The 27,003-nt window shown below is 37.3% G+C and overlaps 1 protein-coding gene across 3 annotated transcripts in view; it reads right to left on the bottom strand.

Moving 5' to 3' along the window:
- COL25A1 (collagen type XXV alpha 1 chain) overlaps positions 1-27,003 on the bottom strand; it is a gene marked incomplete at both ends in the record, with an annotated part of 479,103 nt that overhangs the window by 82,595 nt on the left and 369,505 nt on the right. For 2 of the 3 annotated variants that reach the window (XM_079701034.1, XM_079701035.1), the window contains 4 exons: positions 619-645; positions 2,814-2,867; positions 23,415-23,459; positions 26,029-26,055. In XM_079701034.1, the coding sequence (XP_079557160.1) occupies positions 619-645; positions 2,814-2,867; positions 23,415-23,459; positions 26,029-26,055 (153 nt within the window). The remainder of the gene's footprint in view (positions 1-618; positions 646-2,813; positions 2,868-23,414; positions 23,460-26,028; positions 26,056-27,003) is intronic. The other variant, XM_079701033.1, reaches the window with a different exon arrangement.

Genomic DNA, 27,003 nt, shown 5'->3' with positions numbered 1-27,003 from the left:
GGCCTAGGGATTTTTGAAAGTCATCTAAAAGCCTGACATAGAATGTTTAAATTTGCACCCTTCTCCTCCATTTCTTTAAATCTTTTTTACCCAAACTTCTATACATATATAAGAATTACACTATTTTCTCCTTCCACTAATTAGCAGTTCAAAAAAATAGTGGTCTATCTATCTACATCTATATAACTAAACATCTATATAACTAAGCATACCTTGTTTTATTGTGCTTTGCTTTATTGTACTTCAAAGATACTACTGCATTCTTTACAGATTGAAGATTTGTGGAAACCATGTGTCAAGCAAGTCTAAGGGTGCCATTTTTCTAACAGCATCATTTTTCAATTAAGGCAGGCACGTTGTGTTTTAGACATAATGCTATTGAACACTTAACTGACTACAGTATAGCATGAATGTAACTTTTATATGCACTGGGAAACCGAAAAATTCATGTGATTCATTTTATTGCAATATTCGCTTTATTGCAGTGATCTGGAATGGAGCCTGCAATATCTCCAAGGTATGCTTGTATACCTGTATCTGTCTATCCAACCACACATAAATAGAGTTCAGTTTGGTACCTCTTTGGGGGAAAAAAAAAATCAGCAGAATCATTCTCACCTTTTCTCCTCGTTCTCCAGGTTCTCCCTGGGCAAAAGAACAAAGATTGAGTGACATATTAATTTATAAAACACCTAATCAATCAACACTAAACAAAATCAGATATTGAACATACTATTAATAGATAAATTATATGTGACATTTTCTATTTTGGCAATATATAGTTGCTATATAAAAACAAAAGGTTAGGGCTCCCCTGGTAGCGCAGTGGTTGAGATTCCGCCTGCCGATGTAGGGGACACGGGTTCGTGCCTCGGTCAGGGAGGATCCCACATGCCACGGAGCGGCTGGGCCCATGAGCCATGGACGCTGAGCCTGCGCGTCCGGAGCCTGTGCTCAGCAGCGGGAGAGGCCACAGCAGTGAGAGGCCCATGTACCGCAAAAAAAAAAAAAAAAAAAGGTTAAGACGAGTTTCCTGGAACATTGAGTATGGATATCAATAGCAAATGTAATTTTAATTCTTTGCTTTCGAGGACTAAAGAAGATATTTAAGATGATCAGCCCAAACCCGGCTTTTAGGGCACTAAGGAGAAAAATGTGGCAATTCAACGTCTCAAGAGGCTTCTGAGATTATGACGCTTTATTCTGCTCAAACTCAGACTCAGTAAGGTGAGTTTATTTACTTACATCCTTCAATGAAATCTTCCATTCAAAGCAGCCCCTGGTGCACGGATTATTTCAGGGGTCAGAGTACCAGTGTGGTTCTCTAATCTGTCTTCCCCTGATGTGACTAAGGCCTGAACTTGGACCCCTTCACAATGTCATGAACCCTCTTCAATCTGTTGTTAACCACTATGTTCCAAATTAGGTGTACTTTAGGAGGCATTAGTTTTTTCAGAAAAGATACTATATTGGGGCAGACTCTAAGTGAGTTTAGGAGAGATGTCTTTACTCAAAATGATAACCATGACAGTACAAGGACTAAAATGCAAAATTGTGTTCTGAAAAGAATTTCATTTTCACTTTACCCAGGAAGGGACAGGGGACAGAGTCAGAGAGTAAATCTAAAGCAAATCACACATATTATGATAATATTCCTCTTAAGAAAAGCTTGAGAAAGTGTTGCAATAATATCAGACTACTTTAAAAATTATTTTTAAGGTGGTTATTGTGTTTTTTAAAATTATAATTCACTCAAGAAATCTGTCTGAAGGCAACACTCTTTTCACTCCCTGAAACTCCGCCTGACCCTTTGGCTTTCTGAATTTCTGGTTACCTTTCACTGCTCAGCAGCCATCCTGATGGTTGCTAGGCAACAAAAGAATAGTACTGAGAACATGCATTAAGCATTAACACCTATCATTTGGCTTTTTAGCATGGAGCAAGAGAGGGAAGAAGACAGGAAAATGGCTGTAGTCCCAGAAGGAATATTTTCTTTCCTCTCCTGCAGGACAAAAGACAGGTCTATAAATTTTAGGTCTGTCCTAGGCGCCTGTCAATAGCAATGTGATCTGTAAAATCAGCTGACAAGCATCTGTGGGTATGGATACACACCAGCACAGCTGATGGGATTAGACATTAGTTTTGTACTTCAAGGGATGGTCACTCATCAAAGGACTTGGGATTTGTCTGCCTATTTGGTTTAAACTAAACTGTCACCAATCTTTTTATATTTAAGATTAATTTGTTCTTCAAAAACAAAGGAAATTTGGAATCCAAAAAATATCTCTATTACATTTTTTCCCTACTTAGTAATTCAGACTACATCCATTTTTAAATTTCAAACATGCCACATTTTTATTATGCTCTTCATTTGATTAACTGGTTAGGTTGTGTAAGTCTTGAAGGTGGCCAAATCTTGAGGAAAAGTCACAGTGGCACTGTGAACGTCTTTAGTACATCTTGTAAAAATTATGCAAATGTTGGCAGGATGGACATGGTCTATGTTGTAATATGTTCATTAAGTGGTAAAATGACAAAGTCACATTTGAAACACAGGCTTTCTCATGTTATTTAAGTATCCCAGAAATAAAAATTTAGACATATCTTACATGTTTCTCTGCATTTTTAATGCTAATGAGAATCACAAACATCACTTATTCTTTAGTCACAAAGTTTTATACTATAGTATATTATATTACTGACAAAAAATTCCATCCAAGTAAAACCAGTGGGATATATAAAAAGTGTAACAGCTTACAATCTCATGAAAACTCATGCCTCAAATGATTCTGTTTGGTTTTCTTTGCACTAACCTTTGGCCCTGGTATTCCATTCTGTCCTACTGCTCCAGGCAACCCGGGTTCACCCTCAAAATAAAAAATAGATACTACTAAATAAAACAGACAAAATCAACACATTATATAGCTCATTAGAGGATATAACCATCCAATAATGTTCAAGAAGTACATAGTATGTTAGACTAGTTACACAAGTTAGCTTGTTTGGTCCAAAATTCTATGTGCTAGGGACCGAGGATACAAGAGGGCTAATTTCCTTGTGTTGAGTCTTTTCTCCACTGAGAAAGTGAAAGCAAATTACCAATGGAAATGAATATCTATCATGATGCTAGGTACATATAGCTAGGTATATGCTAGGTACAATATTTGTTGAATGAGTAAAAGACATCTGAAAATTTAAGACTTTCTTGGTGGAGAACTTTCAAGTGATTCATCAGCTCAGGAAAATAGAGACTAAATCATTCTATTTATTAGACTTAAGCAAATGAGCATCTCCAAACCTAAATCTTGAAGAATATACACATCTTTGAACATCTACTTAACTCATTTAGACACGTTTGACACAAAAGTAAAAATGGCTTTGATTTCTCTTTCCAGTTTCACTGTAAATATAATTAAAATAAACGTTAGGAGTTGTGGTTTTCAGTGTCATATTGAGTGATAGGCATTTGAGAAAACGATGATGGCTATTAGCTACAAAGATTTTCCATTTCAGAAGGATGATGATGTATATCAATCTTTCTAGACTCTGAACCAGCAATTGTTTTCCAAAGCAGAAGTCTCTTGCGCTCAGAAGCAAAGGAAAGATATTCTGCATGACGACTGTAGTTAACAATACTGTATGGTATATTTGAAAGTTGTTAAGAGAGTAGATCTTAAAAGTTCTTATCACAAGGAAAACAAAAATTGTAACTATGTGAGATGATGGATGTTAACCAAACTTACTGTGGTAATCATTTCACAGTATATACATGTATCAAACCATTATGTTGTACACCTAAAACTAATTCAGTGTCATGTGTCCAATGTATCTCAGTAAAATTGGGAGAAGAAAGAAAGTGTAGCTTTTAATACTTCTATGTAGCTCAAACTTAGAGCAACTAGAATTTCATTTTCATTTAAAAACATTCCCAAAGTCATTTATTATGTGCTTCAACTTCTCGGCCAGTTTCTTTCCCTTGAGGGTTAAAAAGTTGATACTTAGTTGATTAAAAAAAATTGACTTTATTTTTTAGAGCAGTCTTAGGCTAACGGCAAACCTAGCTGATTTTTTAAGAATGTTTTCTAGGTTGTCTGGAGGGCAGAAATTGTGCCATTTTAGTATTTGTGCTCTCACCTTCAAGAACACTTACATTAGTAAAACAGCAACATTTCTTAAGTTCCAGGAGCTTTATATTCATTAACTCACTTAATTCTCACAAATTTCTATAAGGTAAGTACTATCTTTATCTATATTTAATAGATGAAGAAACTAAGGAACAGAGAGGTAAAGTAATTTTTCCAGATTTACACAACTCTGCCTTAAGAGGTTGTGCTTTTAGTACAATGATGCATTGCTGAATGAATGAATGCATCTCAAAAAGAGGAGAGTTGGGGCTTCCCTGGTGGTGCAGTGGTTGGGAGTCCGCCTGCCGATGCAGGGGACGTGGGTTCGTGCCCTGGTCCGGGAGGATCCCGCATGCCACGGAGTGGCTGGGCCTGTGAGCCATGGCCACTGGGCCTGCGCGTCCGGAGCCTGTGCTCCACAGCGGAAGAGGCCACAGTGGTGAGGGGCCTGTGTAACGCAAAAAAAAAAAAAAAAACCTGGGAGAGTTGATGAAGAATATTTCTATCCTTATTATCATTTGGTTTATATTCCCCATTTATAAATGACCTTCCAGAATGTATACAAACCTGAATTAAATGTAACTTCTATAAAGATGATTCTTGTTCACCTACCAGATAAACTAAGCAATGTGAAGTTAATAGTGTCTTTCTAGAAGAGCAAAATATGTTTTTCTCTTATACTGGATTATTGTAATTGCTAAAGTCTTAACTCATGGAAGAAATTCTGCTTCCTATATAAAGTTACACTATAATCATTTGCTCTTTCCTCGATAAAATAGCAAAAATGTTGACTTACAATAACAATGGTTATTATAAGAAATTTTGATAAGCCATTTGTACATAACCAAGGGTAAGAACTCCAATGGAAACTGAATACACCCTGAAAGAGGGCTGTCATTTACTATGCAATCAGAAAAAGAGTTATCGAGTCTGCTTTCTTCAAAAAACTTACACCAGGAGGCACTAATATCGTAACTCATGGTTTAATGCAAACGAGATGCTGCCAGGGAACAATACAAACTTTGTTTAGACTTTCAAAGAATAACTATGGTAGCCAGAATTATTTTTTTTAAAAAATGGTTAAGCCCCTGGAACCAGACAAAATACATGCTGAGATTTTGAAGCAAGGAAGACAAATGTTGTTTAGGTATCTGCACAACATCCTTCTTAAAATATGAACATCGAGGGACTAAAACTTGATCCTTTTTTTCCCTTTGATTTTATATTTTGTTAAAATAATCTTTTAATGTAAAAGGAAACAAAAAATTGCACCCATAATCCCATCACTCTATCATAACTGTTTTCATTTTGTCCTGTTTCCTTCTAGTTGTTTAAATTTATGCTTACATATTTCAAGCAATTGTAAGCTTATTACATAGTTTGATGTTCCGAGTTTTTATTATTTTATACCACACGTTTGTTTTTATACAGTATCTGTGATTGTCTTGTGAATAGTTTATCATCTATCAAGGTCAGGTGTGATCATTTGTTTAAGCTGTCCCAAATTGTTGAATACTTAGGTTGTTTCCAATTTTTGCTATTAAAGGTAAATTAAAATAAACATCTATGTAAATATTTCTAAGTTGCTTTCCAAAAGGGATCTGAGATTTATCTGCTTTTCTAGGCACCCACTCTGTTACTTTTTCACAACTTCATCAGCACTGGATATCACAATTTTAATTACTTTTGTGGCTATTTTATTTTTTTAATTTATTTTTTAAATTTATTTATTTTTGGCTGCATTGGGTCTTCGTTGCTGCGCGCGGGCTTTCTCTAGTTGCGGTGAGCGGGGGCTACTCTTTGTTGTGGTGAGCGGGCTTCTCATTGCGGTGGCTTCTCATTGCGGTGGCTTTGCTTGTTGCGGAGCGTGGGCTCTAGGCGCGCAGGCTCAGTAGTTGTGGTACATGGGCTTAGCTGTAGTTGCTCCACAGCATGTGGGCTCTTCCGGGGCCAGGGCTTGAACCCGTGTCCCCTGCATTGGCAGGTGGATTCTCAACCACTGTGCCACCAGGGAAGTCCCTGTGGCCATTTTAATAAGCACAAATGAGAATTTACTGGGGCCGTTTTATGTTTATCACTTGTAAGGTTAAATAGGTATGTAGCGAGATTTTAAAGCTAAAAAGTGAATAAGGCTGTTTCCTGAATGAATCAAGGGAAGATAAAAAGGAAAAATGGCTCATAGCATTTTACCTTTGTAAAAAGTTATAACAAGAAAAATATATTCAAACTCAGATTAGGAGGTTATGGAACATTCTGTTATTATTCAAATTTAGTTTCCCAGGTTGTGTTAAAGGAATGTTACAGATGAAATGCTGTACAACTTTGAGTACCAAGGCCAAGCAGTGGGATTCTGGAAGGCATTAATTCATTCAACTAACATTTAGTGAAAATTTACTATATGTTTTACTCTGAGAGAGTGTTGCATGAGATATAAAGATGAAATAGACATGACAGGTACCTGTGCCCAGAGAGCTTGTCTTTGAGTGAGAAAAGAGATATCTACATAAATAACTTAAGAGGACATCTAATTGAGATGGAACTTTTTTCTTTGAGCAAAGTTTTCTTGCTCTTCATAAAGAGGCATAATAAATGGAAATCAAAGGGAAGTCTTAATGAAGAATGAAGCATATGTCATATGGTGTATTAATATTTTCTGGTATATGAGGACAAAATATCATGAGGCCTCTTCAAATAAAGTTACAATGATATTACTTTACTACATAATATAGTAAAAAAGTACATATACAGAGAAATATATCAGAGAAGTATAGATCAAAAAAATGGGAATTGGGTTTTGTGTGTGTGGGAACTAGTCTCATGTTTACTGGATAATCTATTCATCTATTTCTGAATGCATCTCATATTCACAACTACTAAGGACATTCCAAAGATAGTAATGAAGAAAAATAGCAGCTAACATCTTAACTACAGGTAGATTGATAGAGTTTTCTCTATTACACTTTAAATTCTAGGGCTATCCCTAGTGTATTTAAGCTAAAAGTAAGTTGAACTGACTTTTAAGAAGGATAACGCTGCTTTCTTTCTTTCTTTCTTTTTAAACCAAACACTCTTTAGAACTCTAATGTAAAACACCACCCAAGGCTTTTACAGTTATTTTAGTTACTGCTATTCAGGGGCAACTTGAAAGAATACTTAACAATAGAAAGGAATGTCATTTTCCTACAAAATTGAGTGCTAAAGAGAAACAGACCATTTAGCAGTAATATTGCTCCCTGTCACTTCAATCACAAAGGGTTACAGCTTTAAATTTTTAGCATAGTATAATTTTACATTCACCTTGTCAATATAGATTTGTTTCCTTTAAGTACTCCATTTTCAGGAAGAACTCATCTAAACAGAAGAACTACAATTGTCCCCCCTTATCCTCTGTTTTTCTTTCCTTGGTTTCAGTTACCCGTGGTCAACTAAGGTCTGAAAATATCAAATGGAAAATTACAGAAACAAACAATACATAAATTCTAACCTGTGTTCTGTTTTAAGTAGCGTGATGAAATCTGGTGCATTCTGCTGCATCCCACCAGGACATGAATCATCCCCTTGTCCAGCGTATCCTGCCCATTAGTCATTTAGTAGCCACTAAGTTACTTGATCAACTGTTGTGGTATCACAGTGCTTGTGTTTATGTAATTCTTATTTTATTTAATAATGGCCCCAAATATGGGCAATTCAGACATTCTCTTACTGTAACTAATTTCTAAATTAAACTTCATCATAAGTATGTACATATAGGAAAAAGCACAGTTTATATAGGGCTTAGTACCCTCCTCGGTTTCAGGCATCCACTGGGGGTCTTAGAACGTATTCCCTGCGGATGGGGCTGGGGACTACTGTACAAGGAACATGAAACAGCAGCAGATGAAATGAATGATATTGAATATAACATAGTATCAGTCTCAAGGTTGTTCTCCTACCACTGGTGTTGGTGGGGTTGGTGCCTGTGTGTAATAAAATAAAGATTAAAAATGGGCAGCATTGGTCACTGATACCTCTCTAAAGCATTGGGTGGACTGGGCCTTTCTTCCTGACAGTGACACCGCATAGAAGGATCTCAGTGGCCTAAGTGGTGAGCAGGACCGGCCGCTAGTCATTCCTCTCCTGCAGGCAGTCATGGTGGGGAGTCGGGTGACTCCGTATGAGGCTTCAGAGCCTCAGAGGCTTTGGTAGCTATTGGGTAGATAACCCTTGGTAGAGGAAGATTCTCTGAAGGCAGTGAGGTGCCCACAGGGACTTCCAGTTAGAACTATCTGGGGAAGGGTCAGGAAAATGGAGTTTCTGCTCTCTGTTCATATTTATTTTCCCTCTCTCTAGTTCAGTTTAGTTTAGTCTTCCACCCTAGTTCCCTAATGCCAGTGAGGATGAATAGAAACTTGGGCAAAGGTAGGAGGTAGAAAATGACCAACATATTTTACCTTGAAATTTCTAGAAATGTAGCATTTTACCACACAAAACTATAAAATAAGAATCCTTGCCCCAAACCTCAAGTGTTATTAATGCTCTAAATAAATCCTTTGTCTTTTTGTACTCTGGCCCACTTCCATGAACTCCCAGGGGTACACACCCCTAGTTTAAGAAATTTGACTTAAGGGAGATCCAGTTTACTCTAATAATATTACAGTTTAGCTCCACCTTTTTACATAAGTTTGTGTGGGTTGACCCACTGAACTAATGCATCAGTTTTTTTCTATATATGTTGTCTATATGTATATGTAAAATCTAAAACACAACCCACTTGTATATTGGAGATTGTCAATCACTGCACTCAACAAGAAGCAAATCTTTGATGATGTTATAGTTCAGTACATTTAGAACTGTACAACCTGACATTAAATAGTACAAAGTAGAAGGACAAGTTGGAATCAAACACCAAAAATTAAGCCACACAGCCATAATGAAATCAGAGTAGTCCGTATTAGATTTTTATACTAGCTAAACTGAATAACCATAAATTGGTAATTTATTTGTTGCTGTTGTTTACAGATGTCTAGCACCAATGTATTTAGAATTTCAATGGAAAAATGTTCTCAATCCCACATTATTTGATCCCATTTGCTCCCTAGGCAATTGTCCCACTTCTCTTTGACCAACCCCCACCCTGTTTCCATGCCATAAAGACTGTGGTATGGGATGAACCTTGAAAATGAGCAGAGTTTAAACCCATGGTGTCCAATATGGTACCACTAGCCACATGTGGCTCTTGAGCACTGGAAATAAGGCTAGTCTTTGAGATGTGTTGTAAGCATAAAATACGATTTTGAAGACTCAGTTGTAAAAAAAAAAATGTAAAATATCTCATTAATAATGTGAATACTATTAATCTTAAAATATTAATTTATATGATGTTGAAATGGTAGTTTTAGATATATTCAGTTAAATAAAACATATTATTAAAATTAATATTACCTGCTTTTTAAACACCTAAAAAAATGTGGTTACTAGAAAATTCACATTTACATATATGGCTTGTATTTGGAGCTTGCTTTATGTTTCTATCAAACAGCATTAGTTTAAACCATAAAATTATATAATTATTAGAAGACACGATGAACCAGAAGCCTTTAAAAGCAGGGAAGGAGCACATCAGTATTCAATCAAGTCAACGTACGGTGAGACTTCAGAATGGAGACGCCATTGTGGAGTTAAAATCTACCACTGGACTCTGCCAAGGAAGGTAGTGTGTGTGGGGTTGAGAGCAGAGAGCTGCTCCGGAGCAGAGGCTGCTGAGGTGCCAGGGGAGCCACAGTTGGTGCAGGGGTAGAGGCTGACCCTAGGGACCTCCTAACCCACCTCCCTACCACCCACCGGCCTCCAACATTCTCCTAACAACAAGTCAACTTATAATTCCTTCACTCAGGTCTCTCCAAGGCTGTCCCATCACACTCGGAATAAGGGCCCCTGCAAGGTCTGGCCCTGTTGCTTCTCTGACCTCACCTTCTGCCACTCCAGCCACATTGAACTCTGTTTCAAGATGCTAGGCAGGAGCTGGCCCACGGTGTTTGCATTTGGGCTTCTCTTCCGTGGACCACCTCCCCTCTGATATCCAGGGATTTACTCTCTTACCTTCTCAGCCTTGGAGCAACTGTCCCCTTATTACAGGGGTTGCCTGGAATACCCACCACCACAAACCACCACTCCCTATGCCCACCCATTATCTTACTTTGCTTTCTCCACTGCACTAATTTCCACCTAAGGGAGAAATTTTTTGTTCCTTTCCCGTCACCCCCATCAGGATTGCCAGATTTGGCAAATAAAAATACAAGACACCCAGCTAAAAGTTAATTTCGGATAAACAAAAAATAATTTTTAATTAAGTGTATCCCAAACATTGAATGGACATATCACATGAAAAATGATGGGTTGTTTATCTGAAATTCAAATTTGATTGAGCCTTCTGTATTTTACTTGATGACCGGATTTCCACTCCTTCTCCACCACTAGAATACGATCTTTGTTTAGTTCACTCCTCTTTCCACATTGCCTAGAAACTGTACCTTAACACATAATAATTGTTCAGTACATCCATGTTGGAGGAATGGATGAACACAGGAGATGCGAATACATTAAGCCTATATGAAAATGTGAAGCCCTTACAGGCCTAGTAAGAGGTGAAGACAGCAAGACTTTTCTGCTGGGAAACTGGAAAAGACCTATAAATCTTGTGGCAAGAGATGGCTCTTTGTCTGGACTATGGTGAAAGACAGCGGTGGGAAAAGAGATAGGGACCCAGGAAAAAGATGGGAGAGATGTTAACCCAGCAGTGACATGTCCATGTCCCGCAGGTCAGTCTGAAACAGAATTGAAAAGTAGAGGACTAGCCTGGGGTCAGTGAAGAGCGGGAGTTAGTGGAGGGGAGGAGTCCCGTAAAGGGCAGGATGCCGGGAATCAGCAGAACTTTCATTGCTGCCAAGGAAAAGCCCCGAGCCCCTCCAGGATTCTGTCAGGGCAAGAGTGGTTGCCTAGAGGACTAAAGGCTCCAACAGTTGCGCCTGTGGGTACGGAGACCAGGCCATTAGAAATATTTCCATCTATTCGGTTATCTCCCCTCTTGCATCTGCTCCTTCCCTCGCCCCATGTGTCTCAGTGAAGGGCAAGTAGTAGCCGGGGCAATGCTGGTTGTATAAATTATCACGTCATCTCAACTTTCCCAGAAAACTTACATGTGTCATCATTTACCTCATGAACTCATTCTAACATCTGCTTCTCCCTAAGCAGAAGCACTCACAAAATAGGGCAATATATATATTTTTTTCTCTTTTTTTGGCTGCATCGCGTGGTACGCGGGATCTTAGTTCCCCGACCAGGGACCGAACCCATGCCCCCTGCAGTGGAAGTGCAGACTCTTAATCACTGGACCGCCAGGGAAGTCCCAAGGGCAATATTTTAGTTGAAAGGAACCAAGCCAGCCATTCTTAATAGATGAAGAAACACATTCAGAAAGGGGAAGTACCTTTTCCAGAAGCAAAGAGCTGCCAAGAGGCAGATATGAGATTAGAACCCAGGTCTTCCGGTTCCCCATCTTGTGTTTCCTCTGAGTAACGTGTGTCTAAAGAACTTATTCATATTTATTATGTTTCTTTTGTCTTTAATTTTTGCAAAAAATGAGAAAGCTGCTTCAGGAAGCCTCCAGTCTAATCCCACGTTTTCTACTTCTGGTCCTGGGACACAGAGGAAATTGCTTGAGCTTCTGTGGGACTCAGCTTTTATTCTATGCAGTGTGTGGAGGGAGCTTAAATGCTTACCCTCTCCCAGATCTAAAGGATTAAAATTTATTTTATTATTATTATTATTAGTTGTTGTTGTTGGACTAAACATGTCAGTGCTGGCATAAAGGAAGATTCCTCTGACATCTGATTAAACTTGCCTCAAGTCCCGATTTCACCAGCTGTGGAAGTGTAGGATTTGCTTTCCCACCCCTCTGCTTGAGTTCTTACATCTGTATGTGTCATCTCTGTTTTGCCCCAGACCAGTTCAGATGGGTCAGTTAGTTCTTCACCAGTTGCCTCAAGAAATTCACTCTCCTCAGGTCTTTTCTTTTTTTTTTGACATGACTCATTTAATTTAATTAATTTATTTATTTAAAAATTTTTTAACATCTTTATTGGCGTATAATTGCTTTACAATGGTGTGTTAGTTTCTGCTGTATAACAAAGTGAATCAGTTATACATATATGTATGTCCCCATATCTCCTCCCTCTTGTGTCTCCCTCCCTCCCACCCTCCCTATCCCACCCCTCTAGGTGGTCACAAAGCACCGAGCTGATCTCCCTGTGCCATGCGGCTGCTTCCCACTAGCTATCTGTTTTACGTTTGGTAGTGTATATATGTCCATGCCACTCTCTCACTTCGTCCCAGCTTACCCTTCCCCCTCCCCGTGTCCTCAAGTCCATTCTCTAGTAGGTCTGTGTCTCCTCAGGTCTTTTGTGGGCTCAGGATTGAATACCTGGGGTTCCTGAAAAGTGTCCCATCACAGAGCACTCAGACTTTCTTCATCTCTCTGCCTTCTCCTCTCTCCCCCTTCCACCTCACCTTCCTCCTTCTTTCCCTCCTTCCTCAACCATCCTGGGAATTCAGCTTCACCCTGTCTTATGTGGAGCAATTCAGTAGTTTTTAGCTCCTACTTGCATACTCAATGCCTAATGCTTCTTCTGTTTCTTTCCTGGAGGCAGAGGCTTTGTTACTTGGTGAAAGAGAAACAGAAAATTCTTTGAGCTTTCTATTGTGTTGGTTGTGCACCAAAGAACCAGCATTCCTGTAGGGGAGTTTTGTCTCGTTTATCCAGTCAGCAAACTCTCTCCCTAAAATTAAAATCTCTTTGTCCACCTTGGTAATATGAATAATAGTAGAAAAGTAGACCCTTCTATCAGCCAGAAACTTAAGGAAAATATTCTATTTCAGATAATTTACTGAAATGGGTCCTAAACTGATTAAAGTAATACCTAAACTAAACCTAATAACCAAACCTTCATTATGCTTTTAAAAAACGTACAAATGTCTAAAATAAGAAAACATGATAGTTGTATCAATAGTGCTATAGTATGGACTATTTCAGAAATAAGTTTGTGGTTAACACTTTTATTCACGTTTTTTGTACAGCTAACATAGACAGAAATGTACGAAATATAATTTGAACAAAGAAATTCAAAGAGATAGCTAAGAATTTAGGGGTCACAGAAAATAGCTAAGTTGAGTTTATCTGGATGAAATTTACAGGAGAGAAGAATGATCTGCCTTGAGCACACCCCTAAAACGTGAAGGTCTAGGGAGAAGCACACATGGATGACCCTCCATCTCAACCCTCCCTGCCAATGTCTTCCCTTCTCTTCCCAACCCCAGTTCTCTTATTCATCAAGAAGGGACTTTGGGGCTGCGTGTGGACACCACAGCCTGCAAGCTCTGCCTAAAGCTCCCTACCAATAGCTGCTCTAGGTCCCTCACAGGTGTACAGGCACACACGCCAGCTGTGTGGTTCACCCTTGGGAAAATGGACCTGGAGAAGAGGCCACTACGGGCAATGGAAGCAGACTCAGCACAATAGATGCAGGAATTCTTGGGTCCTGGGTACCTGGGCCATGATCTAGAAGCAGGGATCTGGGCTTTGAGTGGGCATGTCTCCTTGGCCCTGTGGACTTTTCACCCCGTGGGGACAGACCCAACATAAGAGGGACAAAGGAGGGTGAAGAGAAACACTGCCTCGGTCTAAGGGAAACACTGTCCAGTATTCCTTTTTAAATAACTTATAAAAGGTGCAAAAGTCACCAAAAACCAGCCTGGGAACATGATGTCACAGTGTGGGGTTGGGGTGTCTTTTACGTGTATCAGAGAAATTGTTCTCTGCATGTACTCTTACGGAAAAAAAGATTAAGAATAAAGATATGTTTTAGGAAGACAAAATATCAAAATGGATGAAGGGGGTATGTGACCTGGAAGAGGTTGTTAGGACCAGGATAAGTCAGATACAACACACTTTGTTCAGCTCTCGTGTCTTACACGAATTTCTTCTAAATTAGATAATTAGTGTTTATTGCAACTTTGTGCATGACTAAGGCTGCTAGAAAAGGAACTGCAGTAGCAATAGCTAATCAGCATCTGATATTCCCCTAGTGCAGGAATGAGGAAGAGGCGGGGACTTCTGTGTATCCAATGAAAAAGAAACTCAAAAGTGGTGTTGGATGTTTGGGGAAAGACTCTCATTCACTCTCTGGATGTAGATAGGAAAGAATGAAGCCCCAGGCATGACTGGCAGCCACCTTCCAACCAAGAGGAGAGTAGGAATTAGAGTGAAGGCAGCAACATGAAAGACAGAGTGACAAGATGGAAGAAACGGGTTTTTAGTGATGAGGTTTAGGTGCCAGGACAAAGCAATGCTGCAGCCTGCATTAGTGCTGGACCTTCAAGCTACATGACCAATAAATACCTTTATTTTAAAAACTAGTTCTGTTAAGTATTCTATGACTTGCAACATAACATGCCCTTGATAATATACCCTTTTTTGAAGTTTAAAAACCCAGGTAATTTCTTCTTTCCTAAAGTATAGTTCCTAATAATAAATCTATGTATAGTTTGAATGATAAATTATCCTTTTCACTTGGAAGAGATGTGCCTAATTATTCATAGAAATGGTAAGTGGTTATGTCTAACAGGAAAAACTCTAAAGATCAGTGAAAAGTAGTGGAAAGAGATAATAGTTCTTACTAACATTCACTTATACACCCAGCAGGTTTCTGAGTCATGGAGTTCTTAATGCCCCCAATTCAAAGTGGAAAATAGTCTGCTCTTATTTAATAATGTTTTAAAGTAAACAGTTAACATTCTATACTTCCTTTATTTTGTCCGATTAAACTTTGAGGTAAACATGACAACCTTCATTTGACAAATGAAGAAACTAAAGCTCAGAGAAGGAAAGTAACTTGTCCAAGATCATACATATACTGAACAGCAAAGATGGAATTTTCTGAATTTAAAATCCACACTCTTAACAGTTGGAGCCAACAAACTGGCTTTGAAGTTGAACTCTACCACAAACACCTCAGTGACCCTGGGCAAAATATCCTTTCTGCGCCTTGGTTTCCTCATTAATAAAATGGAGATAATAATAGTATCCACTTCATAGAATTGCTGTGAGGAATAAGTGAGGTAAACTTAGGACAGTGCCTGGCAGTTAGTAAATGCTAAATACATGTTAGTATTACATACTTCACTCTTCTATTCTCTGCATTGGGCAGAGAAGACAGAGAAGAAGATCCTGAAAGAAATTCAATTTCTCCTAAATTAACCCCACTGATGCTATTTCATAATTGGGTAATGGTTCCTATGCCCTTGGCAATGTGGCCTAGTATCAAACAGATGGAATTGGGTAAATGTTAAGTTGTTATGATTGTCACAATAAGTTATTTCACTGCAACCTTATTTTTAATGCAAATTTCAAAATCAAGAATGTCATTCAGAGATCAGATCTAATGATACAAGAACAGGCTTTGTGATTTATATTGACTTACTATTTTAGTGGTAAGAAACTTGGAAAAAAAGTAGTCCAAGATGAATACAAAAACCCTAAAGTGGTTGATAGTATGGTGTTTTAGGAACAAAATTCTAAGACCAAGGTTGTCTAACTTGAACTGTAAGTACTGCAGCGTAGTGTTATTTTCTTTTCCCTTTACCAACTGCTGTTCACTGCTTAAGGTGCACTTAAAGTCGCCTATTCAGGGAAGCATTACTTGACCCTTTTGCACCAGGCCAGGCTGTCCTGTGCTCCTCCGCTGTAGTACTTAACAGCATTGTCATTTAACAGATTTTTAGTATAACTTCATATAATGTCCTTATCCACCATAGGCTGAAATTCCATGAGGGCAGAGACAGCGTGAATGTCAGTGCTCAGATGGTGCCTTGTACTTAGTAGTAAAGGCTGAAAAAGATTTGTTGAATGGAAGATTGAAGGAATTGGTAAATAAATCAATGAAAACGTTTAAGGTAAGTTTAAAAAAAAATCACCAGATTATATATGCAGTTTAATCAGATCTAATAAATAATATTTTGGTGATTTCATCTATAAAATATAGTGTCTTTTCAACTAAAATGGAAAATAAGTGGACTTGATGATGTCATAATTCATTCAAACACATTTCCCTTGTTGTTGCTTTGTTTTGCAACAGTCTGTGATCAGCTTTCCTTCCTCTCATACCCCTTCCCCCACCAATACCATCTCCTAAACTATTTAGTCTTGCCTCTCCCAATATTACCCTTTAGCAGAATGATAACTAGTATAAACTTTCATAGTAACATGCCTAAATGAAGTCAGGGGGAAAGTGTTTTTTTTTTTTTAAATTACTATAATTGCTTTATTTCAAGCCAGCATTACAGTACTTCTTTCAACCAACTTTTTATCCCCTTATAAAAGAACTTAAAATTAATTATATAAAGAATAGAAATAGCTTTTGTTTCACTTAACAAGTAAAATTGAGTGAAAAGTCCCTTTAAGAGTAAGCTCGTATATAAAAATGCCTGAGAATATATTCATAGAACTCAGGGATGATGTGATTTTACTATATGAAAGATCCTGTATATGAATTGCCAACAGGCACATGAAAAGATGCTCAACATCACTAATCATCAGGGAAATGCAAATCAAAACCACAATGAGATATTGCATCACACCTGTCAGAATGGCTATCATCAAAAAAGACACGAGATAACAAAAGCTCATGAGGATGTGGAGAAAAGAGAACACTTGTGCACTGTTGGTGGGACTGTAAATTGGTGCATCCACTATGGAAAACAGTATGGAGGATCCTCAAAAAGTTAAAAATAGAACTATCATATGATCCAGCAATTCCACTTCAGGGAATATATACAAAGGAAATGAAAACACTAAATTAAAAAGATACCTGCACCCCATGTTCACAGCAACATTACTTACAATAGGCAAAACATGGAAACAACCCTAGTGTCCATCCACAGAAGAATGGATAAAGAAGTTATGGTGTATATACATATACAATGGAATATTGTTCAGCCATAATAAATGAGGAAATACTGCCATTTGTGACAACATGGATGGACCTTTAGGGCATTATGTTAAGTGAAATAAGTCAGACAGAGAAAGACAAAAATACTTTATGATCTCACCTTTATGTGGAATCTAAAAAAACAAAAACAAACAAACACAAACAACAAACTCACAGAAAAAGAGATCAGATTTGTAGTTCCCAGAGGTTGGGGCTTGGAGGTTTTGGGTAGAGTAGGAATTGACGGAAGGTGACCACTTCAGGAAGGTGACCTTTCCCAAAGGTACAAACTTCGGATTATAAGATGCTAAAGATGTAATGTACAACATGATAACTATAGTTACCATTGTTGTATGATGTATATGAAAGTTAAGAGAGTAATTCTAAGAGTTCTCATTATAAGGAGAAATTTTTTTCTTTTTTTTCTTCCATTTCTTTTTATTGTTATCTATATGAGATGGTGAATGTTAACTAAACTTATTGTGGTAGTCATTTCACAATATATGTAAGTAAAAACTTTATGCTATGTACCTAAAAATCATACAGTGATATATGCCAATTATATTTCAATAAAACTGGAAAAAAGAGAAATATCCTGTAATAGGAAAGTGATGATGTTTCTTCAAGAAGATAGAAAGCATCCTATTATCGTAGTTACCAGAGAAAACACAGTCATGTATTCTTAGAATTCTAATGTACACAGTCACTAACTTCAAAAGGCAGAAAAATTAATAAAAATAATTTAACTCTCAACTTTAACCTGCAAAGTATTAAATTGCTGTAAGACAATTTCCCTAAACTATTAATTAATCTGGAATCAAACATCAATCACTTCATTTACTTGCTATATCTTTTCTTAAAGTCTAAAATTGGAAAGTTATAAATATATTGGGTAATAGATCACTGGGTAAATTTACGCTAACTAGCCAGGATATAAGCAGAACTACAACATACTTAAATCCTTCAGGAATTTAATTCAGACATTTTAATGATAAAGTCAAGGTAGCAAAAGGAAAGAGTTCATTTAGTGGTTACAGAAAGTGAATAAGGGATAAAAAATATTGCATTCGTTGTATATAGCTCACTGTATAGACTTGAATCAACAGCTTGACCTTTGGAAGTCTGAGAGCTTCCATTTATCTGTTCTCTAAATATACTTGCAATAAAAATGCCATTAGAAGTATGCTGTGAGGATTAATGTCAGTGGAGAACTGTGAGACTCATGGATAAGAGATGAAAAAGAACTCTTAATACCATAGCTATAAACTAATTAAATTTTAATGTTACTTAAAAATCATATAGCTATCTGGGATAGATTCAAGATGATACACTAATATCAATATTTTATTTATATTGTATTTTGAAGTTTTAAATATAATAAACTATAGAAAGTATTTGAAAAATACATGAAACAAGATCATCTGATATTTATCTTTTGCTTTGGAAGCAAAACTATGACTCTGGATCCTCAGAAAAATTCTAGCTTGCTTAGACAAAATAATTTGCTTTTAATCCTGAAACTCTTTAACATGAATTTTATGGTAACAGAGACAAAGATGTGAGAGCTGCACAAAGTAGACCTTTAACGTGCCCTATCATTACCCCCAGATCTCTTCTCCTATGGCATTTGCACAGTGCTGGGCACTGCTTGCTATTCAAATATATTGTCATAATGATGATTTATTCTTATGTATGCCAATTAAAGTGAAAATGTGAAAAGAGTAGGAAAAAAGCAGGGTTCTAATAACACCTATTAAGAGTTGATATATATATATAGATATATATATATACCTATATATATTTAAATACACATAATATATAAATATATATACAAACACAAATTATATACATAATACATATATAAATATATAGAGAAACAAAAATTACAGACAGCAATTTATTTTGTCAAAGGATTCTTTAGTCTAAAAAATGCTTCTACCACAAAATAATTTTAAAGCCCGCTTCTCCAGTATCTATGTAGGGTTTAATTGACAAATATTCAGATATACATCTCTTCATATATGCATGTGTGTGTGTGAGTGTGTGTGTGTGTGTGAGAGAGAGAGAGAAAGAGAGAGAGAGAATGAAGGGGCACGAATAAAATGTTTATAATACCTCTGAACCAACAAGATCTGTTCATGAGAATTACAGAAATTTTTGTGCCCAGTGCAATTAGTCAGAGGCAAAGAAGGCAACATTTTACTTTTTTAGGTAAGACCTAGTGTTACATTTACCCTAACTGCTTTGGCTATTGGGAAGAAGTCCAAATTATGGAAACAACTGCTTTCAGAACTGGACACAGAGTATGCTAGAAGCTGGTTGAACTGGAAAAGAGACTTGGGTGACTTTTTGTAGATGCACAGTATCTCTTAGAGACTTAGAAATAAATTAGTACAGCCCCTTCTCTCATTCTGCAAATGAAGCCGCCTTGAGCCTAGAGAGGAAAAGGAACTTTCAAAGTGGAAGAGCACAGAATATCTCAACTCCAGGTCAGCGCTCCTACACAACCCCACACTGGTGACTGAGCTTTCGAAATAATGTGAGATGTGTCTTCCTCTTTCTCTTTCCCTTATCTATAGTATTTGTATTCCAACTACTGGGAATGGGGTGCATCAGTGGAGAAAGAGTCAGGGGAGACAGAAATATTTTACCTTCATGTGTGACTTTGCATCTTCATTTTCTTCCCATCATAAATTCAGCTGGCTTCACCTCCTTCTTGAGGGTAAGCCTAGGGCTCATTTGTTGAAATTCTTGAAGTGTGATACTACTACAGATACTTGATAATATTTATTGAGCCCCTACTACATTATGCTCACTTAGATACATTATCTAGTTAATACTGCAAAGTCTATATTAATATCTTACACTGGAGCCTTAGAAACATTTAAGTAACCCGCCCAAAGGAGGACAAGGACTTGAAGCCTTCTCTCTCGGACTGCAAGGACCACATACCACACCACCTCCCACTTTTCAGAGAAGGGTGCTTAGTAGCCCTTGATAGATTGTGATGCCAGAAGGGGCTAGATTGGAGTTGAATGCCACGTTACTGCTTATGTAAGTCTTTTTTCCCAGTACGATCTGAAGAACTGGAGGACCATTACACAAATAAGAAATATTCAGACTAGCAATCAAGTTGACCAAAATTTAAAGAATAATAATGTAAAAAAAAATGTCATCATCAAGTTATTGGCCAAAGCTAATCACCAATTTTGTCAATCTGAATGGATGGGAAATATTTTAGGGGTAGACTAACAAAATATTTGCTTAAACCAGTTTCTTTGTTTTTACAAGAGAGAAATCTTTTTATTTTCTAGTTGTTATTTGCCATGTTTCTGATGGCTTAGAAATCATATTGATCCTTAACCATTACTTGAAAATGATCTTCTAAGCATCAAAAGTACTTCTTTGGAAAAAGTGAAATTGTGATGTGCAAAAAATTTTTTTTCTTAACACAGTTTAAGGACTTCGAGGTGCTTTAAAAAATTATTAATGTCATTGTAAGCTCTCTTTCTGGAAAATAAATTCTAGAGAACCAAGATACATTTCATAGCTCTACGAATAGAATTATAACTCCATTTTCAACTTTGTTTTTACTGTCTAAATGATCTGCTTTTTCAGTGGACTCATGTTTTTGCACCTTATCGTCCTAAAGATGATGTAACAAGTATTACAAATGTCAGATAACGGCTAGGATTAACACAAAGTTTTAGTTAAGTTCTATGGAGTAGGAAAAAAAAATCTTGAACTATATTTTGCTGATACATTCATAAAAGTATGAAATCATTTAGCTTCCCTAGGTTTTACAGAAAACACTTAAAAATGCTATAAAGATGTATAACAAGACATAAAACTGCAAATATTAACTGTCTATTTCCTTGAAATATAATTTAAACTTGGTGAGTAGGACAAGAAAATGTCACATTCCTTTCTCTTGCTAAGGAAATTGCATATTTCCTTTGCAAAAGTAAAGAATATGCAGTCTTCATAAGCATATATGTGACAGTTTTAAAGTTGTTCTGTTTCAGGCTAAAGGTTTCTATGAATTTTCACGATTGTCTCAAAGTTGGAAAAAGAAAAGAAACAAAGAGAAAGCAAAACATTAACCTTTGGCATACAAGTTTTGTTTTTCACCAAATGTTAAAAACAGCATTTATGTTATATGCATATGTTGTCCTTTCTAAATATTATCTTGAGTTACAGAATTTTCAAATTCTTCATAGAATGAATACACTTTCAAATTTTTGCTTATGTTTCCCTCCATAAGCTGCAATATTCTAAATAGAAAGTTAATCTTCTGTCTTTACCAGGATTTGTGAAGCAAATGGATATACATTTTACTAAGTGGAAAATAGGGCTGTGACACGGGCATTTAACTACTGATGAGAGCCCAGTATTTGATTTGTGGACCACAGGCTACCATAAGATTTGGTTGACAACACTAATTTCACTTGGGAATCGAGAAATTCTGGAAAAAGAGAGTCTCTTAAAACATAGATCAAGGGACTTCCCTGCTGGCGCAGTGGTTAAGAATCCACCTGCTAATGCAGGGGACACGGGTTCGAGCCCTGGTCTAGGAAGATCCCACATGCCGCAGAGCAACAAAGCCTGTGTGCCACAACTACTGAGCCTGCGCTCTAGAACCCGCGAGCCACAACTACCGAGCCCGCGTGCCTAGAGCCCGTGCTCCACCACAAGAGAAGTCACCGCAATGAGAAGCCCGCGTACCGCAACGAAGAGTAGCCCCCGCTCGCTGCAACTAGAGAAAGCCTGCGTGCAGCAACGAAGACCCAACGCAGCCAAAAATAAATGAATAAATAAAAATTAAAAAAAACCAAAAACATAGGTCAATCAAATTTCCAGAATTTCACTAAAATGAGGTGAAGGAAAAGTTTAATAGTAATATCACACATGGTCATAAGGGCTTTATGCCTATTTCCTCATTTAAGCCTCACATTAACCTGATTAGGTAGGAATTGCTACTGTGTCCCTTTTACAAATGAGGAAACTGAGGCCAGAGAATTCAAGGACTTTGCCAAAATTCACACGGTCTCTAAGTGGCAGATCCATGTTCTTAGCCACTCAGTAGGTTTTAAATTGTTATTGTTTATGCCTCATTGGAGAAGAAAGTGTGGACAACATGGGAGAGGTCACAAGGAAGTCTTCAAGGGTTGGGCTCCTTATGATTTCAGAACTCAATTCAGAGGGCATGGATTTAAAGTCCTCTGGAAAGACAAGCTGATGAGTCACAGGATTTCAAAGGGCCAGTCCAAAAGCTCTGAGGGAGACAGGAAAGTCCCTAGCTCAGCTCTTTGGCTCCTGGTAGATGGGCCCAGATAGTGGCTTTGGTAGCCACCACAATGGCTTTCTGGTCTCTGTAGAGGTTCCAGATTGAAGAGCAAATCAGCAGTGTTGAGGAGCACAGAATATCAGATCCACCTGTGGGATACAGCTAGATGCTTTGTCCAGCTGCAAGTGTGTTGCAGGAATAAATGTACACAGGCACATAGATATGTCTATGTAGAGCTGTGGGTTCTTTTTTACTTACATTTTTTCCCTTCATTATTAACAGTACAACAAAAGTGTACTCCCAGAGCTTAGCAAGGCTAACTCCTAATTTTGCTTAACAGTTAAAAAAAGCTTGCTCCTGGGCTTCCCTGGTGGCGCAGTGGTTGAGAGTCTGCCTGCCGATTCAGGGGACACGGGTTCGTGCCCCGGTCCGGGAAGATCCCACATGCCACGGAGCGGCTGAGCCCGTGAGCCATGGCCACTGAGCCTGCGCGGCCGGAGCCTGTGCTCCGCAACGGGAGAGGCCACAGCAGTGAGAGGCCCGCGTACCACAAAAAAAAAAAAAAAGCTTGCTCCTGAATTCACAAGATTCCAATAGGGTCCCTCTGTAGGAATAACTTTTGTTAATGAAAGAAATAATGTATATTAGCCTGCCATAACAAGAATAAACCAGAGTGCATTTTATCACAATTAATGTTAAACACAGCATTTTTTGTACTCCAAATATATTTATGAGAAACATACAGTTGTGTCTCATACATATCAAAATAAAATGGAAATTTTTCTAAGAGTTTCTGGCTATTTAGTGCACTAGTTTAAAAATTAAACTAATTTGATCATTTGCCCCATAATATTGCTATATTTCAAAAGTATATGTAATATTTTTATGAGCACATAAACTTATTACCAACATTACTGACTAGAAAAACTTTGTGATTTTAATCCTCTCCAAATGATCAAAAGTAGTATATTCTATAGAACTCACCTTTTGCCCATTCATCCCTGGAATTCCAGATGCTCCAACAGAACCCTAAGGAGACACATGATTGAAATAAATTGATATCATAATCACAAAATATTTCAATTCTAAATTTATATTGTTTTAGTTATGTCAGCCAAAACTTTACCTTGCTAAAAACATGTCTGGGAGGCTATGTTTTTCAGATCTTATCTACTGTGTTCAAATATACAATAATGTAAACAGATTCATCAAGCTTTTCCAAAAACCATTAAGTTAAATTTAACCACGTTTGTAAATATCTACTTATTGCTAATATGATTTTAAAGAAATTCACATCATAAATTGAGATTTAGAGCTATCAGAAGGCCACATACCTCTAAATTTGGGTGCTTTTAATAAACACGGCATGAACATATATACACTACCAAATGTAAAATAGATAGCTAGTGGGAAGCAGCCACATGGCACAGGGAGATCAGCTCGGTGCTTTGTGTCCACCTAGAGGGGTGGGATAGGGAGGGTGGGAGGGAGGTGCAAGAGGGAGGAGATATGGGGATATACGTATATGTATAGCTGATTCACTTTGTTATAAAGCAGAAACTACCACACCATGTAAAATAATTATACTCCAATAAAGATGTTATAAATAAATAAATAAATATGTAAACACACGCACACACACACAAAAGAATTAAACTCGCTGGGGCTTCCCTGGTGGCGCAGTGGATAAGACTCTGTGCTCCCAATGCAGGGAGCCCGGCTTCGATCCCTGGTCAGGGAACTAGATCCCATATGCATGCTGCAACTACGAGTTTGCATGCTGCAACTAAGGAGCCTGACTGCCGCAACCAGTGAGCCCTGGAGCCACAACTAAGGAGCCCACCTGCTGCAGCTAAGACCCAGGGCAACCAAATAAATAAACAAATATTAAAAAAAATTAAATATGCTTAGTTTCATCTGGAAAAATCCTAGCAGTAGCAGTAACTCCTGAATTTCATGAAATTAAATAACATAAAATGAAAGGTAATTAAAATAACACCCACTTGCTCCACAGTTAGACAAATAAGGGACCCATGTTGTAAACTCAAATTTGTTGTATTTGAAAGCATTTCCCCGAGACTATCAGGGAGTGTGTTTAAACCACATGAGTGTGAATACATCTTCCAAAGTAGACTAGAAAGGATGTTGCAAATGGTAAACACCAGCTAGGAACAACACAACTTCTACACATAAAATTATCTTAAGTGTGTGTGTTTATGTGTGTATGTGCATGCACACTTGGAAGTGTGCACACATGCACTGGGGTGATTACAATGATTGGACATAGGTGGTTGAACTGAGAATAAGAAAGCTAATTACTACCTGAGAAAATCTGACATTTAACTGGATACAGAAACATTAACAAATATTTTCAAATAGTGATTTCCCTTCACACACCTTCCTTTGAGGCTCTGTAGAAACCATTTTTAAATAGAATGTGCTTATTTTTTGTTTAGCACTAGAAAACAGATTTTTCTTAGTAGCTGTATAATATTAAATTTCTTTAAGAATAATGGAAAAAAATTAAAATAGTAATTATAAATCTAAAACTGCTCTAAAAAATAAAGTTTATTAAAAATATAGTCATTACATGCAAAACAAGTTGAGATAGCAAGTTCCTTAGTGCTTTCTTGGTGATTATATTGAGTGGCTCATTAAAGGACTTCCTGAAGCCTGAGGCAGTAATTTCATCCTGGTCGCATGTGGATTAGGGTAGCTTTACAATTTCACACCATACTTAATAGAGACATTATTGCTAAGGACAAATTGTTCCTATACACAAGTTGTCTCACAATGCATTGGCTTTTACTTGGTTTGTGGGATTATGTTTCAACAGATGACACATGCCCAAGCTTGGGGGATAAAACATCTCTAACTTTGATGGATTCCAAAGATAAAGAATAATCACTTTTCCACCTGTTGTAATACAATTATTTTCTTTAGTTTTCTGCAGGTTAAATATCTTTTTGTCATCTTTATGGGGTGGGAGGTGTGATGGGGAATGGGGACTTAGTGATATTTTATTGGCAAAGGGCCATCGACCTGCTACTGATGTATTGATGTAATTTTAGAAGTGCTAGACTTTCTCCATCAGAATGTAAAGGGTCAATTCTGATGGCTCTGGATAACGTTGAAATGACAATCAGGAAGCCAGTTTTTGGGCTACCTCAGCAAAGGAAGACACTAGTGGACCACTTAAATATAGCCACCAAGCAACAAGAATATCCTTTGTTCTGGTCTAACAGTCATTTAACAATCACATATTTGTGCAAGACCATGCAATTAATTTTCAATGTCTTATGGCCCTTCACATTCTAAGTTTTCTCATGATGTTTTACAAGGATTTGAATTAAAACCTCAATAACCTACAAGTTTGGCAAACAGCTTAAAAAGAGTCTGCTCTGGATTTATTGACTTTTCTATAATGGAGTCAATTAGAAATCTAATGGCTAACATTACATCACTGTATTTTTAGAAAGCAGAATGCACAAACCAGACTGCTTTGGCATGACTTACAGTAGCTAATTCCATTCACTTCTCTGACTAGCCATTAGGCGATGGGAGTATAATTACCTTCACAGTATTATTTATACTCTACCTTTTGTCCTGGAGGCCCCAGAGGACCCTAAGAAAAGAAAAACAATTCAATAAACATAATATTGCAACCATTTAAACTTAAATGACTGATTAAAACTGTCCTATTCTGTAAGGTTCTATTGATATTTGTCATGCTGAAATATGCTGATGTTTTGTACATCAAGGAAAATGAAAATTTTTGGTTGGAAGTGCACAATGGGTCTTTTCTTCTCTCTTGTTCTCTTTTGAAGAACATGAAGCATATGCAGTAGGATTCTGATTTTTTCCTTTAAAAAAAAGGATCACAACATTGTAAATCAACTATATTTAAACTAAAATGAAACAGAAAGAATCTTTGCCATTCCAGAGCATCTGTTTCTTCAGATACCTGCAAATCTATCACATCAGCCTCATATAGAAGTCTGGAGATGTTGTTACTAGAAGCACTTAAAATGCAATGCAGTTCTCAGCACACTGACACGTTCTATGACTTCTGCATCTGCAAAACTTCAGGAAGCAGATTTGCAAAGGAAATCATTGAATGGCATTATAAAGAAACATGTTTTGCTCTATTCTTCCTCTTATGAAATGTGGCCAATTGACCTGCACAAAAACTTGTTTACAAACTAGGCCATGCCAAGGTCAGTTGTGGCGTGTAGTGTCCACCAGAAAAGGGAACAAAAGATGCTGTCCGCTGTTGCATAAACTATGACACTGGGGCAGGTGAGGAGAGGAGAAGAAATATAATATTTAGGAAGATGAATGGGAATATTTACATTTAAAATGGAAATGTGACAATTCTGAGATTTAGCAATTTTTTGACCACAAAGTCAGTGTTGGAATTCTGTTGGCTTTATTTAGAGTGAGGCATGCTTTCGGATGGTAGAAAAGAGCACAAAGAGAGCTGTAATTCTGACTTTTGATGTCTATTTTTAAATAAAAATATTAAGCACTTTTCTTCCAATTCTTTAAAAATACTTTTAATTTCAGTATATTT

The sequence above is a fragment of the Hyperoodon ampullatus genome (assembly GCF_949752795.1).
Source record: "Hyperoodon ampullatus genome assembly, chromosome: 1".
Classification (NCBI taxonomy): domain Eukaryota; kingdom Metazoa; phylum Chordata; class Mammalia; order Artiodactyla; family Ziphiidae; genus Hyperoodon; species Hyperoodon ampullatus.
The sequence above is the reverse complement of the archived record's forward strand: the minus strand, read 5'-3'. Positions and strand labels throughout refer to the sequence as shown.